Consider the following 15,678-nt stretch of genomic DNA (forward strand, 5'->3'; position numbering starts at 1 on the left):
TACAAGCACCTCCTCCCGTCTCTTGCACCTGTTTTCCATATTTCCGTTACTTGGCCTGTGCCTTAATCTCTGACATCTAGGGACAAAGTGTAAATTCAAGCAATAATCTTTAATTCAATCTTGGGGCCACTCTGGGCTGCTGTCATGGCTCAAAAGTCTTCTGAAATGTATCTCCTCACCACTAACCTGCCCATCATACAGGTTAGTGGTGAGGAGGAAGGGAGTGAGGTAGACAGGAAGTCACCAGTTACTTTAATTTTTAAACTAGTCTATCCCCCAAATCTCATCCAAAAAGCTTTGGAGTGAAAACCAGACAAAGTAATGTGAAATAAACAAGATTTAAATAAAAGAAAGTAATAAATACATAAATAAAAGGAAGTAATATAAATGTGGACCACTTTTCAATTTTTGAAGGCCTAGCTCTGATGCTGAATTCAAATTTACTTAAAAATATTTCAAGCAGCCCAATAAACACACTTGCCCAGTCAATTTCCCTTCCGAAAACATTAATAGATATTAAGTATATTTTTGTTTAGGGTATCCTTCTTAAGGTCTACTGGCAAGAAATCTGGCACTCTTTCTTTTTTGGAGATGCTTGCTCATTAACCTGTAACTTCAAAATATATAATGTCCTTATTAATCATATATTTTGATAACCATTACACCATCAGTTACGTCTAAAAAAAGAGGATAATTGTTTTTTGTCTTTGCTAAGTTGAACAAGCAGATGGTTTCCAGTACTTCTGTTGTAATTCCTTTGTTGTTAAAGTATATGTTTCTTGGGATTACATCATCATTTAAATGAATTTAATTAAGTAGGGGGGTGGGATCATCCCTCAGGAAATACTTTTTCTGAGGTTGCACTTACAACAGGAGTTTTTTCCATGTATGAAAACGATGCTAATTGAACTTGTGCTCTCATAACAGCAAATGTGTGTAACACACTATTTTTCTTTTTATCAAGAGTGAAGACTGTAACAATTATGCCACTCCCAGAAGGATGCAGCTGTTTCAAAACCTTTTAAAAAACAAGGGAAAAATATAGCTTATTCAAGCATCTGTGCCTGACAAATAAAATAAGACATTTGCTTACTTGGCTATGAGGTCTCCTTTCTCCAAAAGTTGTATCCTGAAAGTGCGAGAGCACTATGTCGTATACCGGGACTGAAAACCTCCCTCCACTGGAGGTTGACCCAGTTTTTCCGTGACACTGTGATAACACTGTCTGATGTGACCACAGAACATCCATCACTGAACATTCCAACCTACCTGGCATCTGGAAAGGACTTCCTGGGTCTGAGCTGGTGGGAGAGTGAGGGTAGGTGCTGCTGCTGCTCCCAGGAGAGTTTGGGTAACTGCTATTGGGAGAGTGAGGAAATGGGTGGCTGTTGGGTTGCTGGAAAGAATCTGGAAAAGTGGCGTTGAGTGGCATGTGAGGCTCATTTTGTCCTAAGTTACGGAACTGAGCTAAGAGGCTGTGCTGAGGATTATATTCGCTGTGTCTTGGAACCAGCACAGGAGGAAGTACTAGAAAAAGGAAGGGAAAAAAGAGAAGGACAAAAATGAGAATGATGATCTATAATTACATCACAATAAAGTAAAACATAATCTGTAAGCAACAACAAATTGTCTGTTCCATGCCCTGCTGCCAACTCAAAAGCATAATTCATATGAAAAGCTATTTTACCCTCAAGAACAAATGCAGGAACAAATACAATCCCTTTAGAATCACTGATGACCTATGCCTGAGATTTGCAGTATTCACAAATTGCTCAAGGAAAGTTGGCAAAATACAATCTTTTAGGTTACAAATGTTAAGGTTCTCTCATTCTTAATTTTGTCATTCACTAAAAACCAAAGCATAATTGTTTATCACCATTGACACTTATACTTCACAGTCCCAGCTGGTAAGACTTCACATTTGAGTTAATGCTTATTGAATGATAAGAATTATTCACCACAAGTGTTTCACTTTAACACAAAAAAAGCAGAATAAATAGAGCTGAAGAGGTAAAATCAGTGAACTGTAGAAAACTCAAATGCCATGAAGATAATTATACAAAATACGAGGCGTTTTGTGGGACAGAATTTATCTTGAATCCTGTCCTAGGAGTCACACTTTATGAACATCTGTTTTCTAAGGATTGTACCCACTTTTCAAGAATCCTTACCACCACCTGTGAGGTCAAGAAAGAAACAGGTCATACAATTCACATTTTGCTAACTGAAAACTCAAGGTACAAAGGTGGCCCAATAGGCAGGCACCTGTTGAGAAGCAAAGAAAACAACTCCTGTCACTCCTAAATGCTCTATATTAGGAACCTAAGGAGTTAATAATTGGCATGGGCATCAACCTCCAGAAACCTCCTGAGGCAAAGCCACTATAAATATAATTATCCTAGAAAGGTAGTGCTGGCTAACAGTCAGTTAGAGATCCCTAGCCAGATCCTAGGGTTAGATCCTAAGTTTCCCTACCAGGGTCACCAGATGGATGCTCTTTAACAAAGGCCTTTGCAATCCCTCCAGTTCCTGTGGCCTCAGCTGCAAAGAGAAAAGCAACCCATTTTATAAACTGCATGAGAGGAGAGATTTAAAACTTATGATTAGCCGGGTGCGGTGGCTCAAGCCTGTAATCCCAGCGCTTTGGGAGGCTGAGATGGGCGGATCACGAGGTCAGGAGATCGAGACCATCCTGGCTAACACGGTGAAACCCCGTCTCTACTAAAAAATACAAAAAACTAGCCGGGCGAGGTGGTGGGCGCCTGTAGTCCCAGCTACTCCGGAGGCTGAGGCGTAAACCCGGGAGGCGGAGCTTGCAGTGAGCTGAGATCCGGCCACTGCACTCCAGCCCGGGCGACAGAGCAAGACTCCGTCTCAAAAAAAAACAAACTTATGATTATTGTTGGTTGTTAGGAATCAAAATATATTTCCCCAAAGAAACAATATTTGGTGGCAATAGGAATTTAGCAGACTTTTGAGGGCTTTCCAGGGAATCTATGCATAATTTATATCATTTCTACAGTAAAAAGTGCTCTTAACACTTGGATTATCACTTTTTTATGAACTGAACATTGCTTTTTAGATAAAAATAGGTATTTTAAAAAGCATTAAAATTTCTCATGTGCTACATTTTATACTCCTATATAATCCCATAGCATCAGATTTGTTATTTCCCTATTTGATCCTTTAGGAACAAATCTTTTGAGTATATAATAAATGTATTTTCTTTTTAGTACAGTGATGGAATCTTCCCAAACCAAACCATTAAAAGCATAATTTCTTCTTCTACCTTTCAATAGTCATCTGAACTATAAAATGCTTTTGTTTTGTTGAAGAAACATTCCTGATAAGAGATCCCCAACGCCAATAAAAATTTCTATTCCCAAACAGTTCAATAACTTTCAATTACCTTTGCAATGACAAACGTTCCCTTTTCTTTTAGCTGCTGTGACTTGAATTGCCATTTCCCAGCTTGCCTTTTACAGGCATCTAGCTATGGTCTCAATTACGATTTTTACCCGTAAAAGGGGGAAACATTGGCCCGTAAACCCCTCCCCACAAATGCAGCACCATACAGCAACTAGAAAAAATCGGTCATGTACTCTATCCTTCAGAGGACCCCTCCCTCCCAAAACACACACTCACAGAGTCCATTAAAGTTGGTGCAAAAATAATTGCACTTTTTGCATTTAATGGCAAAGACTGCAGTAACTTTGCACCACCCTAACACTTAGCGGAGCATCTGTTTTAGCAGTTCCTGTTTCCTAACAGTTTTAGAACTGGAGACTTACTTGTTCCTACTACTTGCAGATTCAGGGAGGAAGAACTAGCCTTTGCAATGGCCACAGCAAAGGGCAATGTATTTCTGCTCCCCAAGTTGATAATCTGCATACATGTTCCTCAAAATGTGAGATTCATCCAATGTTGTGTGTGTAGCATCTTGTTATGTGTATAAACTACAATTTATTTGATGATACAATTTTGTCTTCTGCTGATAAATACTTGGGTTGGGGAAAAGAAAAACAACCCAATGCTTGGGTTGTTTCCAGCTTGAGGAAGTTATAAAAACTTCTATGAACTTTAAAAAATGTAACTTATTTTGAAATAATTTCAAACTTACAGAAAACTGCAATGCAGAGTACAAAGAACACTCAAATATCCTTCACCCAGATTCACCAGTTTTTAACATCTTGCCACATTAACTTACTCATTCTCTCTCCTCCCTTCCCCGGCCCCAGAACACAAACACACTTCTGAATTATCTGAGAGCAGGTAACACACATATCCCTTTTTTCCTAAAGCATTTCAGAGTAACTCCCAAAAGGAACATTAACTTACATCTACACATTTGTTATCAAACTTGGGAAATTTAACATTGCTGATTTTATCTAATATAAAATCATATTCCAACTCTGTTAACTGTCTCAACCATGTCCTATGTAGCAACTTCCTGATACAGGACCTAAGGTAGAATCACATATTGTACTTTGTTGTCATTATTTCTTTAGTCTCCTGTAATCTGGAATAGTTCTTCAGCATCTTTTTTCCTTCCTGCTTTCATGCTACTGGCATTTTTGAATACAGGCAGTTATTTTACAGACTGTTTCTCAATTTGGGTCCCTCCAATGCTTCACCATGATTAAACTCTCAGATTTTTTGTTGGACTACTAGGTAAGTGGTATTATTCCCTTCTCAGTTCATACACACAAAAGCACACGATGTGTCTGCCTGTTTGAGGTTTAATCCTCATCACGTGGTTAAGGTATTGTGCATTTCTTCCACTGTAGACAGTTACTGTCTTTCCTTTTGTAATTAATAAGTAGTGAGACACGAGACTGTGTAAATATCCTGTTCCTCATCAAGCTTTATTCCCTATATTTAGCATCCATTTTGCTTGAATAAACTTTTGCTACAATGGTTGTGAACTGGTGAATTTTAACTCCATTATTCCTTAATTATTAGTCAGAATTCTAATATGAGGACGTGCTTTTCCATCTCGTGTATATATACCTATATATAATAGTCATCAGTATGGCTTCATGGATTCTTAATCAATGAGCTATAATCTATAACTCTCTTTATTTTGATGGTGGTATTGTCTTAGATTTGGCCATTGGGTGCCTGTTCAAGCTAGGCCTTGTGCCTTTGTAACATGTTCCAATTATTTGAATATTTCTTAATTTCTGGAACAAGACATTCCAGGCTTATCTCTCACCTTCCCTTTCCACCAGTCTAGCAATCTCTGGTTCCCTTTAGTGAGGAATAGTATTTAGAAACCAAAATCTGGGATGTGGCTGTGTTCTGTATGTTTACTGGAGCCACACTGATTCTAAGCCCTGTGTGTGTGCATGTGTGTATGGAAATTGGGTTATGCTGTTACATTCAAGTGTAAGCCAACTCCACAGGGTTTTCATTTGCCTTTCTCTATTTCCTATCTGTATCTCCTTATTTCAACAGTGAGAACCTTGGCTACCAACATCAAAGTATTTATGAATGTGCTTAATTCTACAATACACTGAAAAAGTTCCAGAAATTATAAAATAAACCTATTAAGTTTTGGGTTTATTTTCTTTAATTTTTTTTTTTGGTACACAAAGTACTTGGATTAATTCAAATTCATTTAAAATCTACTTGGATTCATCCCCTTGTTCAGTGTTATTATATTACTTTGAAATTTTATTCAATTTCTCCCTTTCACAGTTAGTTTATTTGAATACATCTGTTGCTGTTTGCACTTAGTTTTAGGAATTCCCCTCTCTCATTCTTGTTGACTTAATTTTACTTTGTAAATACAGACAATGTTAATATGATTTTAAAGTCAAAACAATATACTCCCTACTCTGTCCCTTCTAACTTAGTCCTCCAATTTTAACGTCCTCAAAGGGTCACCAATTTCCTTTTTTTCTGGTTTATCCTGTGTTTCTTCTTGAAAAAAGCAAGCAGATAAATGGATGCTTTCTTATTTCGTCTTTACTGCTGAAAAGAAAGGTAGCCTGCTATATATGCTCTTTTGCACTTTGCTTTTTTCACCTATATAAGAGAAATAACTTTATATTAGTGCACAGAGGTCTTCCTCATGTAGTTTGACAGATAATAACACCAAAGTTCATTTAACAATCTCCCATATCTGGCCATTTAGGTATTTCACAGTATTTTGCCATGAAATGTAACACTGCAATGACTGTGCATATATATGGTAGCATTGTCAAAGGTGTATCTTCAGGGCAAATTCCTAGATGTGGAAATGCTGGGTGAATGGGTAAATGCATATATAACCTTGTTATTGTCAAGCACCCCTTCCCAATGGTTGCACCATTTTGCACTGTCACACAGGAGTGCCTTTTTCCCACATCTTCCAGAATAGAGTCTGTCAAGCTTTTGAATCCTGACAACCTAATGGGTGAGAAATGGCATTTTGGTGTAATTTTAATTCACATTTCTCTTATAGAGAAAGTTGATCATCTTTTCATGTATTTCAGAGAGTGCTTTTCCATCTTTTTCTGTGAACTGCTGGCTTATGCCTTTTGCCCATTTTTGGTATTTTCACCCTTCATTAAAAACAACATACTAGAGATACTAGCCTGTGATATACGTTGTGGATATTTTACCACGATTATCACTTGTCTTTTCACTTTGCTTATGTATATTTTTTGGTAGTCACATTTATCAACATTTTCTTTTATTGTATATGGATTTCTGAGTCCTAGAAAATAGTGTCCTATACCCAGATTATAAGGAGGAATTCATCCATGCATACTTCTAGTGCATATAAAGTTTCATAATTTATTCAGATCTGTGATCCCTTTGGAGTTTAGTTTTATTTGTGGTATGAGGAATGGATCTAATTTTATCTTTCCCCAAATAGTTAGCCAGTTAACCCCAACACCATTCATTAAAAGCCCATCTTTCACCCAGTGATTGGAGTTGCCACTTAAAAAAAAAAAAGTTCCATAAATGTTTGAGTCTACTTTCAGACATTTAATTCCACTACATTTCATCCTGTTCTAGTCTGTGCCCCAGTACCATTCTGTTTTAATTATAAAGGCTTTATAGAGATTTTATAGCTGATAGGGCCAGCCCCTGTCACAGTTCTTCCTTTTCAGTGTTTTGTTTGCATGCTTAAGCTTTCCATATGACTTCAGTTATGACCTTGTTTACCTCCAGAAAAAAAAAGTTATTAATACTTTTATTGAGGTCACATTATATTCATGAATTAAGATTAATATCTTGATGATACTGAAATGCCCTTCTGAAGATGTAGGAAGGTCTGTTCAAGCCTACTGTTGTGTTCTACAAGTACTGTCTGTATTAGTTGCTAGCACTGCTGTAACACAATACCACAGACTGGTGGCTTAAACAACAGAAATTTATTTTCTCACTGTTGCTGTGAAGGCTGGAAATCCAAAGTCAAAGTGTTGGCAGGTTGGTTTCCCTGAGGCTTCTCTTCTTGGCTCGCAGACAGCTGCCTTCTCAGGGTGTACTCACACGGTCTTTTCTCCTGATGTCTCTGCAGGTTTCATCCCTCTTCTTATAAAGATCCCAGTCAGACTGCATTAGGGCCCATGCCGATGGTCTCATTTTAATTTAATTACCTCTTTTAAAGGCCCTATCTCCAAAAACAGTAATATTCTATGGTGTTTGGGGTTAGGGCTTCAATATATCAATTTTGGGGCACGCAACTCAGTTCCTAACACTACATACAGGATTTGTACATTTCTTGTTAAATTTATCAAGTTGTTGCTATTTTCAATAAGATTAAATGAGGCTTCTTCTCCAATGTATCTTCTAACTGGTAATTACTACCACATGGTCCACAGCAGCACTTACAAAAACTTCCTTCTCTTATTTTTTTTTTAAAACAAATTTTATTATTATTTTTAGAGCTGGGGTCTTGCTATATTGCCCAGGCTGGAGTGCTGTGGCTATTCACAGGCACGATCATAGAGCAATTCAGCCTCTAACTCCTGGGTTCAAGTGATCCTCGTGACTCAGCCTCCTGAGCAGCTAGGACTACAGGTGCCCACCACCATGCACAGTTAATTTTTATTTTTTGTAGAGACAGGGTCTTGCCATGTTGCCCAGGCTGGTCTCAAACTCCTAGTCTCAAGCTATCCTCCTGCCTCAGACCCTCAAAGCACTGGGATTACAGGCATGAGCCACCACACCCACACCGGAGACTGTATAAGTAGGGTGTCTGTAAGTTCTGGCATGCCTGGGACAGTCCCAATTTGTACCTGTTGTCCAATGTAATTAGTAATAGGTGACTCTTGTCAATTTCAAGCCTCCTTGCTTGGATAATAAATGTTCAGACTAACTATAAGCAAGGACTAATTAAATTCAGGAAAGTAAAGAGACAGGTCTGGAACAGCTGCCAGCCCTAGAAAGAAGTATTAATGTAGCGGAGAGGAGACACATGGAAGTCAGTCAGGCTAGGTTAAGCCTACACACACGTGCTGCTCTAAAATAACAAGGCCCAGGCCTCTCTCCCTGTGTGGAATCCTGAAGGACAATGCTGTGGTTCTCTACCAGATGTCTCACTCTACCCCCACTTCATGCTCCTTTCATTTCAGCAAGATTTCAGTAAAGAATAATTAAAATATGTTTTCTATTAGGAGAAAAGGAAAGAAGAAACATTCAGATAATTATTCATGCTTAAGCACATTTTCTTTGTGCAATTCTCATTTCTTGGGTGAGAGATTTACCAGCCTAAAGAATGAGGATTTGCAAACTGCAGGCCCAACTCAGGTCACCAATAGGAAGGGAGAGAGGGTGAGCACTGTTTGCCTCTGACTTGTTCTATGTCTCGGACTGTTCCTATTTTATGGAAAATATGGGAACATAGACTTTTCTGGGGAACCATTTTCTTAGTGCACTAAGGTGACCCTGCTTGGTAACTTCAAAATATGGCTAAAGTGTGGGACTTCCCTCTTTAAGGGCTGCCCCTATTGGTTAATTTGAATAAGAATCTGCTTTCAAAGAGGAGCCCAACGTTAAAATACCGTTCTTTGTACACATGAATTTCTTCTGAGTTATTTAAAAATCAGACCATGTATGGCCTTCTTGTATCCTAGGAGCTCTAACCCTAGTAAAAACCCAGATCTTGTCTCCCACCCCAACCCCTCAAATGTAGGCTGAAAAAAGGCCCCAGGTGATTTCACTAATCCTCTCCACCCATTTGAAAATCTCTAATTGTGTTATATCTTTAAAAGGCTGAAGCTATCTTCTTTTCCTGATCTATTTTCCTTTTATCTCAGTAGAAAAAAATCTTCAGATTTCTGCCTTTTCTCAGTGACATTAATTCTGCTTTTCAAACTGTGCATCTCTGTTAAAAATAAAATCCCTTTTCCAGTCAACAGGGAAACCCAACTAAGAATGTTTCCGGAAGCAAAAGTTTCAGAGATATTTGTGATTCTGCTATTACACTCAGCTTTTCTGCGTTGCTAAGGTACAAGGAAAAGAATGAAAAAGAACAGTTAAAATTGTAGAGAGGAGCTGAGCTTTGGAAACGATTCCTGTAAACTCTAGATGTGAGAGCTTTTTTAAGATTTTGAAGTACTGCTTGAAATTCTACTACCAAGTTGTCAGTGGTAAAGTAGTCTAGTAATGAGACTAAGTCTGACAAATCCCCACCCACCAAATGTTTGTGAGAAAGCAGCTTTTTTCTTTTTTAAACACACAAGAGAGTTCTGATATAATGCCCAAACAGAAGTAATGGACACAAGCTACCTGTTACCTGGCAGTACGGGCTTTCTAGTTCTGACAAGCTGGAGAAGGCATTTAGGTTAGAGTCAAGACACCGAGTTCTAGTCCTGACTCTCATAACTACCTTTGTGACTTTGAGCCAATCATTTAGTGTCTCAGGGACTCAGTTTCCTCACACAAAAGAGCAAGAAACGTGCTCTGCACAGGGTCTTCCTGCTCTAAATTCTGCAAGTCTTCTGATTGATAAGAATGCCGCTCATGTACACCTGGAGCTTCGTAATGTTCAAAGCTCAGCACCAGATGGCATCTAAGTTGAATCTCAGGACATTTCAGTGAGGCCACCTACAAGCAGAAGGAAGGCCCAGGGCTAGGGCAAGAATGGCCCCAGAGACAGTTAGCTGCAGCAATTCTCATGAGAAAAGGAGGACAAGCTGCCAGAGCAGCTGTGCCCAATATGATGCCTACACGAGACAGATGTCCCCAATAGAGTGTGTTCAGTGACCTTCTAAACAGAGACACTTCAAGTAGGAAGTGCCGGAAAGGGTAAGAGTAAGAACACTTAAAATTAATAGTAGACACATTTATGAAATAGAATTCCTTACCTCAGGATATGTCAGGGAAACTTTACGCTGAAGAAATGATTCTGGGAACCTCAATAGAGGTTAAATTTTAATGAAAATATATAACAGCCTAAATCCCGCAGTGGTGGCACTTTTTTGGTCTGCTTATTGGTGATGAGATGATAGTACGGAGGGTCTATAATATAAGGTTCGCTGGGTACCATATATGCCTCCATCATGCAGGGCACTGCAGGTATGAGTCAACAGGACAGACACTGTCCTTGCCCACTGGGAAAAGTGTCTATTACTAAATCCTCACAGTAGCTATCTCCGTTTTACAGGTGAAGGATCAGGCTCAGCCTAGCTAAGTAACCTATCCAAGGTCACACAGCTGCTAATTGAGGGTCAGGTTGTGAATCAAGGTCTGCTCATAACCACTAGACAATCACTCAGTACTATAAAACTGGAAAGAGATTGTGGAAGTTGTTTTTGAAATTCTTTCCATCTTTCTGTTTTTGGGGGCCAAGATCTTTTTAAAAGGTACGACAGTTTTGCCTAAAGGTAGCAACACTGCAGTATTTACTTTCTGGGAGTATAATTACTCAAGTACAAATATATTAAAGGACAAACATATGAACATAATTTCACAGAGACATGAATTTCATTCAATAATATCATCAAGCATTAAAAGCCACTAAATTTACCTAAAAAATCACCTAAATCTAACTCAACTTCTGAGAATCCAACTTCCTAGCTAATGCCAGGCCAATGATTCTTTTTGTATACCACAGATTATTTTCTTGAAAAATACCTTCTCTGGGCACCCACAGAACATCTGCTATGACTCCATGACCTAGTTCAGATTCCTGCTCCAACCTATCTTTGGGGCTTTTTGCAGTTTTCATCTGCTAGTTTCATACTTCTGCACCTTTTTGCTCACTTGGCCGTATTTCCAAGTCTCAGTTCTAACAGCACTCCCATGGTGCCTTTCCTGGTCTTTCTACCTACCCCTGGTAGAAAAGAATTCCTCCCTGTGCCTCAGGGTGCCCCAAACGGACTTTCATTGTAGCATCTGCAACATTTCATTGCTAATTTGACTTTACTTCACCTGGACTGTAATGCCTTTGTGGGTAGAACTGACTTTCTTTTGAAAGAAAATAGATGCCAGTGTCTGGCAACTAATAAGTCCTGAGTGAATGTTTTTTCAATTATTGTATGTTTGTAAACTGTATTGCTATTCCTGACCTGTCTAGTATAAGTGTTCATATAAACCAGTCTTTCTCAAAGTTTGGCCCTCAGACTCCTTGCACCTGAATTAGATACTTACTTAAAAAGGCAGATTCTTATACCTCATCCCAGATATAACAAGTCAAAACCTTCAGCAATTTTGGGTGAATAGAGTCTAGGTACAGGAGACAAATGGTTACTACATGCACTGGCAAGAGAGCTAGGTGTCTGGCCCTATCTATGTCTCTAAGTAGCTGTGGGACTTGAACTTCCATTTTTCTCATTGTAAGTCAAATTTCTAGAGATCATCCCTTTCACTTATAAAAAACTCTACACAGTGTTGGTCCTGATTCTTTGATAGTATACAGATATAAATCCAAATGACATGGAAAAGGCTGGCATGGCCTTATAGTAAGCTTACAGAAAATTTATAGGGTCCAGTTTGTTTAGTCAAGAGGCATAGTGTCATGGAAAAAGCACTGGGTTGGGATCAAGATAGCCCAGGGTCTTAGCTGTTTGAATTTAGGTGACATAAATTCTTACTTCAGTTTCCCCAAAGGGATAGCAAGCCCTTAACAGCACTCTGAGAATTAAGAATGGTGGCACATAGCAGTTTGTCAAACCTAGTTCCCTCTCTTTTCTCTTCCTGCGTTCACCCCAGTAGCTTCCTTTCCTTTGCCAAGTATTTATTTGCTTTACTTCCACAGAAAGAAGGTGCTACATTATTAGAGACTTTGAAAGTTGTTAGAGGTAGGAAAAAACTTCAGGGTATAACCTAAAAATATCAGGAGAAAAAAAATACTTTCAAAAGCTACACATGAAGTATAGTAACAGTCAAAAGCAGGTTTTAGTTTTTCAGTTCCAAAACTGGAAATTCTGCTTATTTACTAGCCGATTAACTAGGGCAATTTACTATTTAAATCTCACTTTTAATCGTAAAATAGGAATAACAGTACTTCTCAGATTGTCTTTTAATATGGTGCTTATACATGTGTGTACCAAGTGCCATATACCAAGCTGTACCAGATGTTAACCCATTTAATCCTCGTAACAACTCTGATCCTAGGCACTACATTACCCCTACTTTATAAAAGTGGAAAATGAGATATAGAGAATGAGATAGAGAATATATCACCAATAACCAGGGGAGACAGGATTCAAACCTAGGCAGCCTGGCACCGCAATCCAAGTTCTTAGCCACTATGCTATGGTGTCTCTCAATGTTGCACATGTTAGTTTTAACAAAGTTCCATAAGCACTCAGTGACAGTCAGTCATGACCACACATAAAGCAGTTAGCCTATGGTGTGTAATCATCTATTGCACTATCAATATGTAAATGACTAACCGAGGTGTCACCCAGGCATCTTTGTTTAATTTGTAACTGCAGCTGAATTAATTATATTCGGCTCATTCTGAGTTTATATTTGACGCAATTAAATACATTCCATGAAAATGAGATACTTGATATCAATAAAGAACATTATGGTCAGGCGCAGTAGCTCACGCCTGTAATCCTAGCACTCTGGGAGGCCAAAGTGGGTGGATCACTTGAGCTCAGGAGTTCAAGACCAGCGTGGGCAACATAGCGAAACCCCCATCTCTACTAAAAAATACAAAAGTTAGGCTGGGCACAGTGGCTTACGCCTGTAATCCCAGTACTTTGGAAGGCTGAGGCAGGCAAACCATGAGATTAGGAGTTCAAGACCACCCTGGCCAACACAGTGAATCCCCGTCTCTACTAAAAATACAAAAAATTAGCTGTGCGTAGTGGCGGGTGCCTGTAATCCCAGCTACTCAGGAGGCTGAGGCAGGAGAATCGCTTAAACCCAGGAGGCAGAGGTTGCAGTGGGCCAAGATTCTGCCACTGCACTCCAGCCCTGGTGACAGAGTGAGACTCCATTTAAAAAACATATGTATGTGTGTGTGTGTGTGTGTGTATACACACAATTAGCCAGGCGTAGTGGTGCATGCCTGTAGTCCCAGACACTTGGGAGGCTGAGGCAGGAGAATCACTTGAACCCAGGGCAGGGGCGGGGGTCGGGGGGTGGAAGTTGCAGTGAGCCGAGATTGCACCACTGTACTCCAGTCAGGGTGACAGGGTGGGATTCTGTCTCAAAAACAAAAAAATTACTGATCAACGGGAAATAAACACAAGCCTCCACAAACACTTCAAGGGCAGATGTGGACTTGCAGCCCAAAACTCATGCAGCTGGTGCACATATGATCATTCTCTACTACCAAAAACTCTGGATGCCCCTCCTTTTTGTTGAGAGAAAACTGATTAAAGAAAAGACTTCTTTTGGGAAGCAGTACAGTATAGTGGTTAGCAGCATGCATTTTGCAGTTAGGCTTTAATTTGAATCCTGGCTCTCCAGATAAAAGTTGTGTGAAAAATTTACTCAAATTCTACATCTCAGTAGCCACATTGGTACCATCTTCCTGCAGTCATGGTTAGGATTAAATGAGAATAGATGGTAAGTGATAAGCAGCGTCCAGCACACAGGAAGCATAAAAAGTCATTAACTTTGTTAATATTTTTATTCTAATAATATCATTCATTTTCTGAATGTGTGTTTAATGAAAAGTTGCTTACATTACTAATTTTGTTTCTATTCTAAGAAAGATACACAGAAGTGATGTTCCTTGTATCACTATTTCAGTCATATTGTTTCAAGAATGCATTAGTACATAAAGCCTTTTCACATGCATTAATTTTATCCTCAACCTGAAAAGTGGATGTAACCACTCCCCCATTTTATGAGTTAGCAAACACAAGCTCAAAGAGGGCAAATGACTAACACAAGGTCAAAGTTATCAAGTGCCAAAATTCAGTCCAGGCCTTCTAACCCTAGATTCTTCCCCACCATATTTTAACTACTAAAGAGAAATAAGTGTCTCCTTTAAACAGCCTTATTGTCCAGAATATCCTAAAGAACTCCACATTTACTGGTAGGCAACGGCATTCTACTGTGAGCAAGAGCCTTTTCCTTCTCCCCCATTCATCATCGGCATGGATTCCTGTTTTTCTCCCAGTGGTTTATAATTCACTTCTGTCCTTAATTATTCTGTTGATCAAATTGTCTCAGATTTGTCACAAGCTGGCCTCTGGATCTTTGTGACATGTTCCCATCAGTTTTCTCTTAAATAACATTTTAAGATTAGCTATTATTTTTCCTATTTAAAAGCTGTAAATTATATATGAATAGACATTTATCCACAACTTTTCTCCCAACTTGATCATCTTACTTAAATACCTGTCAGGCACACCACCATATCCTGGGTAAACTTCTCATGTGCTCAAAGGAAGATATTGTCACACATGAAAAATACTGCAAAATCTGCTACAAGGCTAGCGAGCTAGAACTGATAGGGGAACTACAGGGAAACAAAGGCAAAAAACATACAAGGCAATTTCACTCTGTTATCATTTATATGTTTATTTTTAGTTTATAATAAGCTGTCCAAATACTCCTCATACAATCACTCTTCTTTTACTTTATTCTCAGTGAACATCCCAGTCAGGCAACTGGGCAATTAGTCAAGTGAAGGTGATGTGCGACCACATAAGCCAGACCATGCCAGGCCACCATTTAGATAAGAAATGGCTTTTTTCATGCGAAAGAGTAAAGAACGAAGAACAGCAGCATCTCTTGGACAGCTGTTTTAGAACCAGGGTAGTGATATAGCAGAATATAAACCTGGTTTTCCATTTTTAAAACCTGCTAAGATTCCAGAACATGAACATTACAATTTAGAGAACTGGAGGAAAATTGCCAAACACTCCTTTGTTGACCTAAATCTTGATTTAAGCCACAGAACGTATTTCCAAGACCCTAGATCTTTTATCAAGGAAATTACATTTACCTCTAGTTACATAGTTTTATGTGGAGCAGACCTGCAGTTGAGTATTACGGTCAGGCTTCAGTGCTAGAGAAATCCTGTTGAGGACTGAGGGCAATGATAATTAGGAAAGTGGAGTGGGTAAGCAGCAAGTGATTATCTCTCTATCTCCCATACACGGGGAGGCCCAGCCGAGCGGAGCCCAGCCCAGCCCAGCCCAGCCGAGCCAAGCCCAGCCCATCAGCCCAGCTCAGCCCAGCCCAGCCCAGCCCAAACCCAGGGGAAACGAGTCTGCATGCAGACGTTCATACTAGATTCAGCACCAGTATCAAACAACTACACCAATC

General features: G+C 39.2%; 1 protein-coding gene across 3 annotated transcripts in view; it reads right to left on the reverse strand.

Annotated features, from left to right (window-relative positions):
- Positions 1 to 15,678, reverse strand: part of SMAD1 (SMAD family member 1) — a 75,373-nt gene that overhangs the window by 17,697 nt on the left and 41,998 nt on the right. For all 3 annotated transcript variants that reach the window (XM_011956967.1, XM_011956958.1, XM_011956953.1), the window contains one exon: positions 1,270 to 1,527. In XM_011956967.1, coding sequence (XP_011812357.1) covers positions 1,270 to 1,527 — 258 coding nt within the window. The remainder of the gene's footprint in view (positions 1 to 1,269; positions 1,528 to 15,678) is intronic.

The sequence above is a fragment of the Colobus angolensis genome, unplaced genomic scaffold, assembly GCF_000951035.1.
Source record: "Colobus angolensis palliatus isolate OR3802 unplaced genomic scaffold, Cang.pa_1.0 Scaffold111, whole genome shotgun sequence".
Taxonomy (NCBI): Eukaryota; Metazoa; Chordata; class Mammalia; order Primates; family Cercopithecidae; genus Colobus; species Colobus angolensis.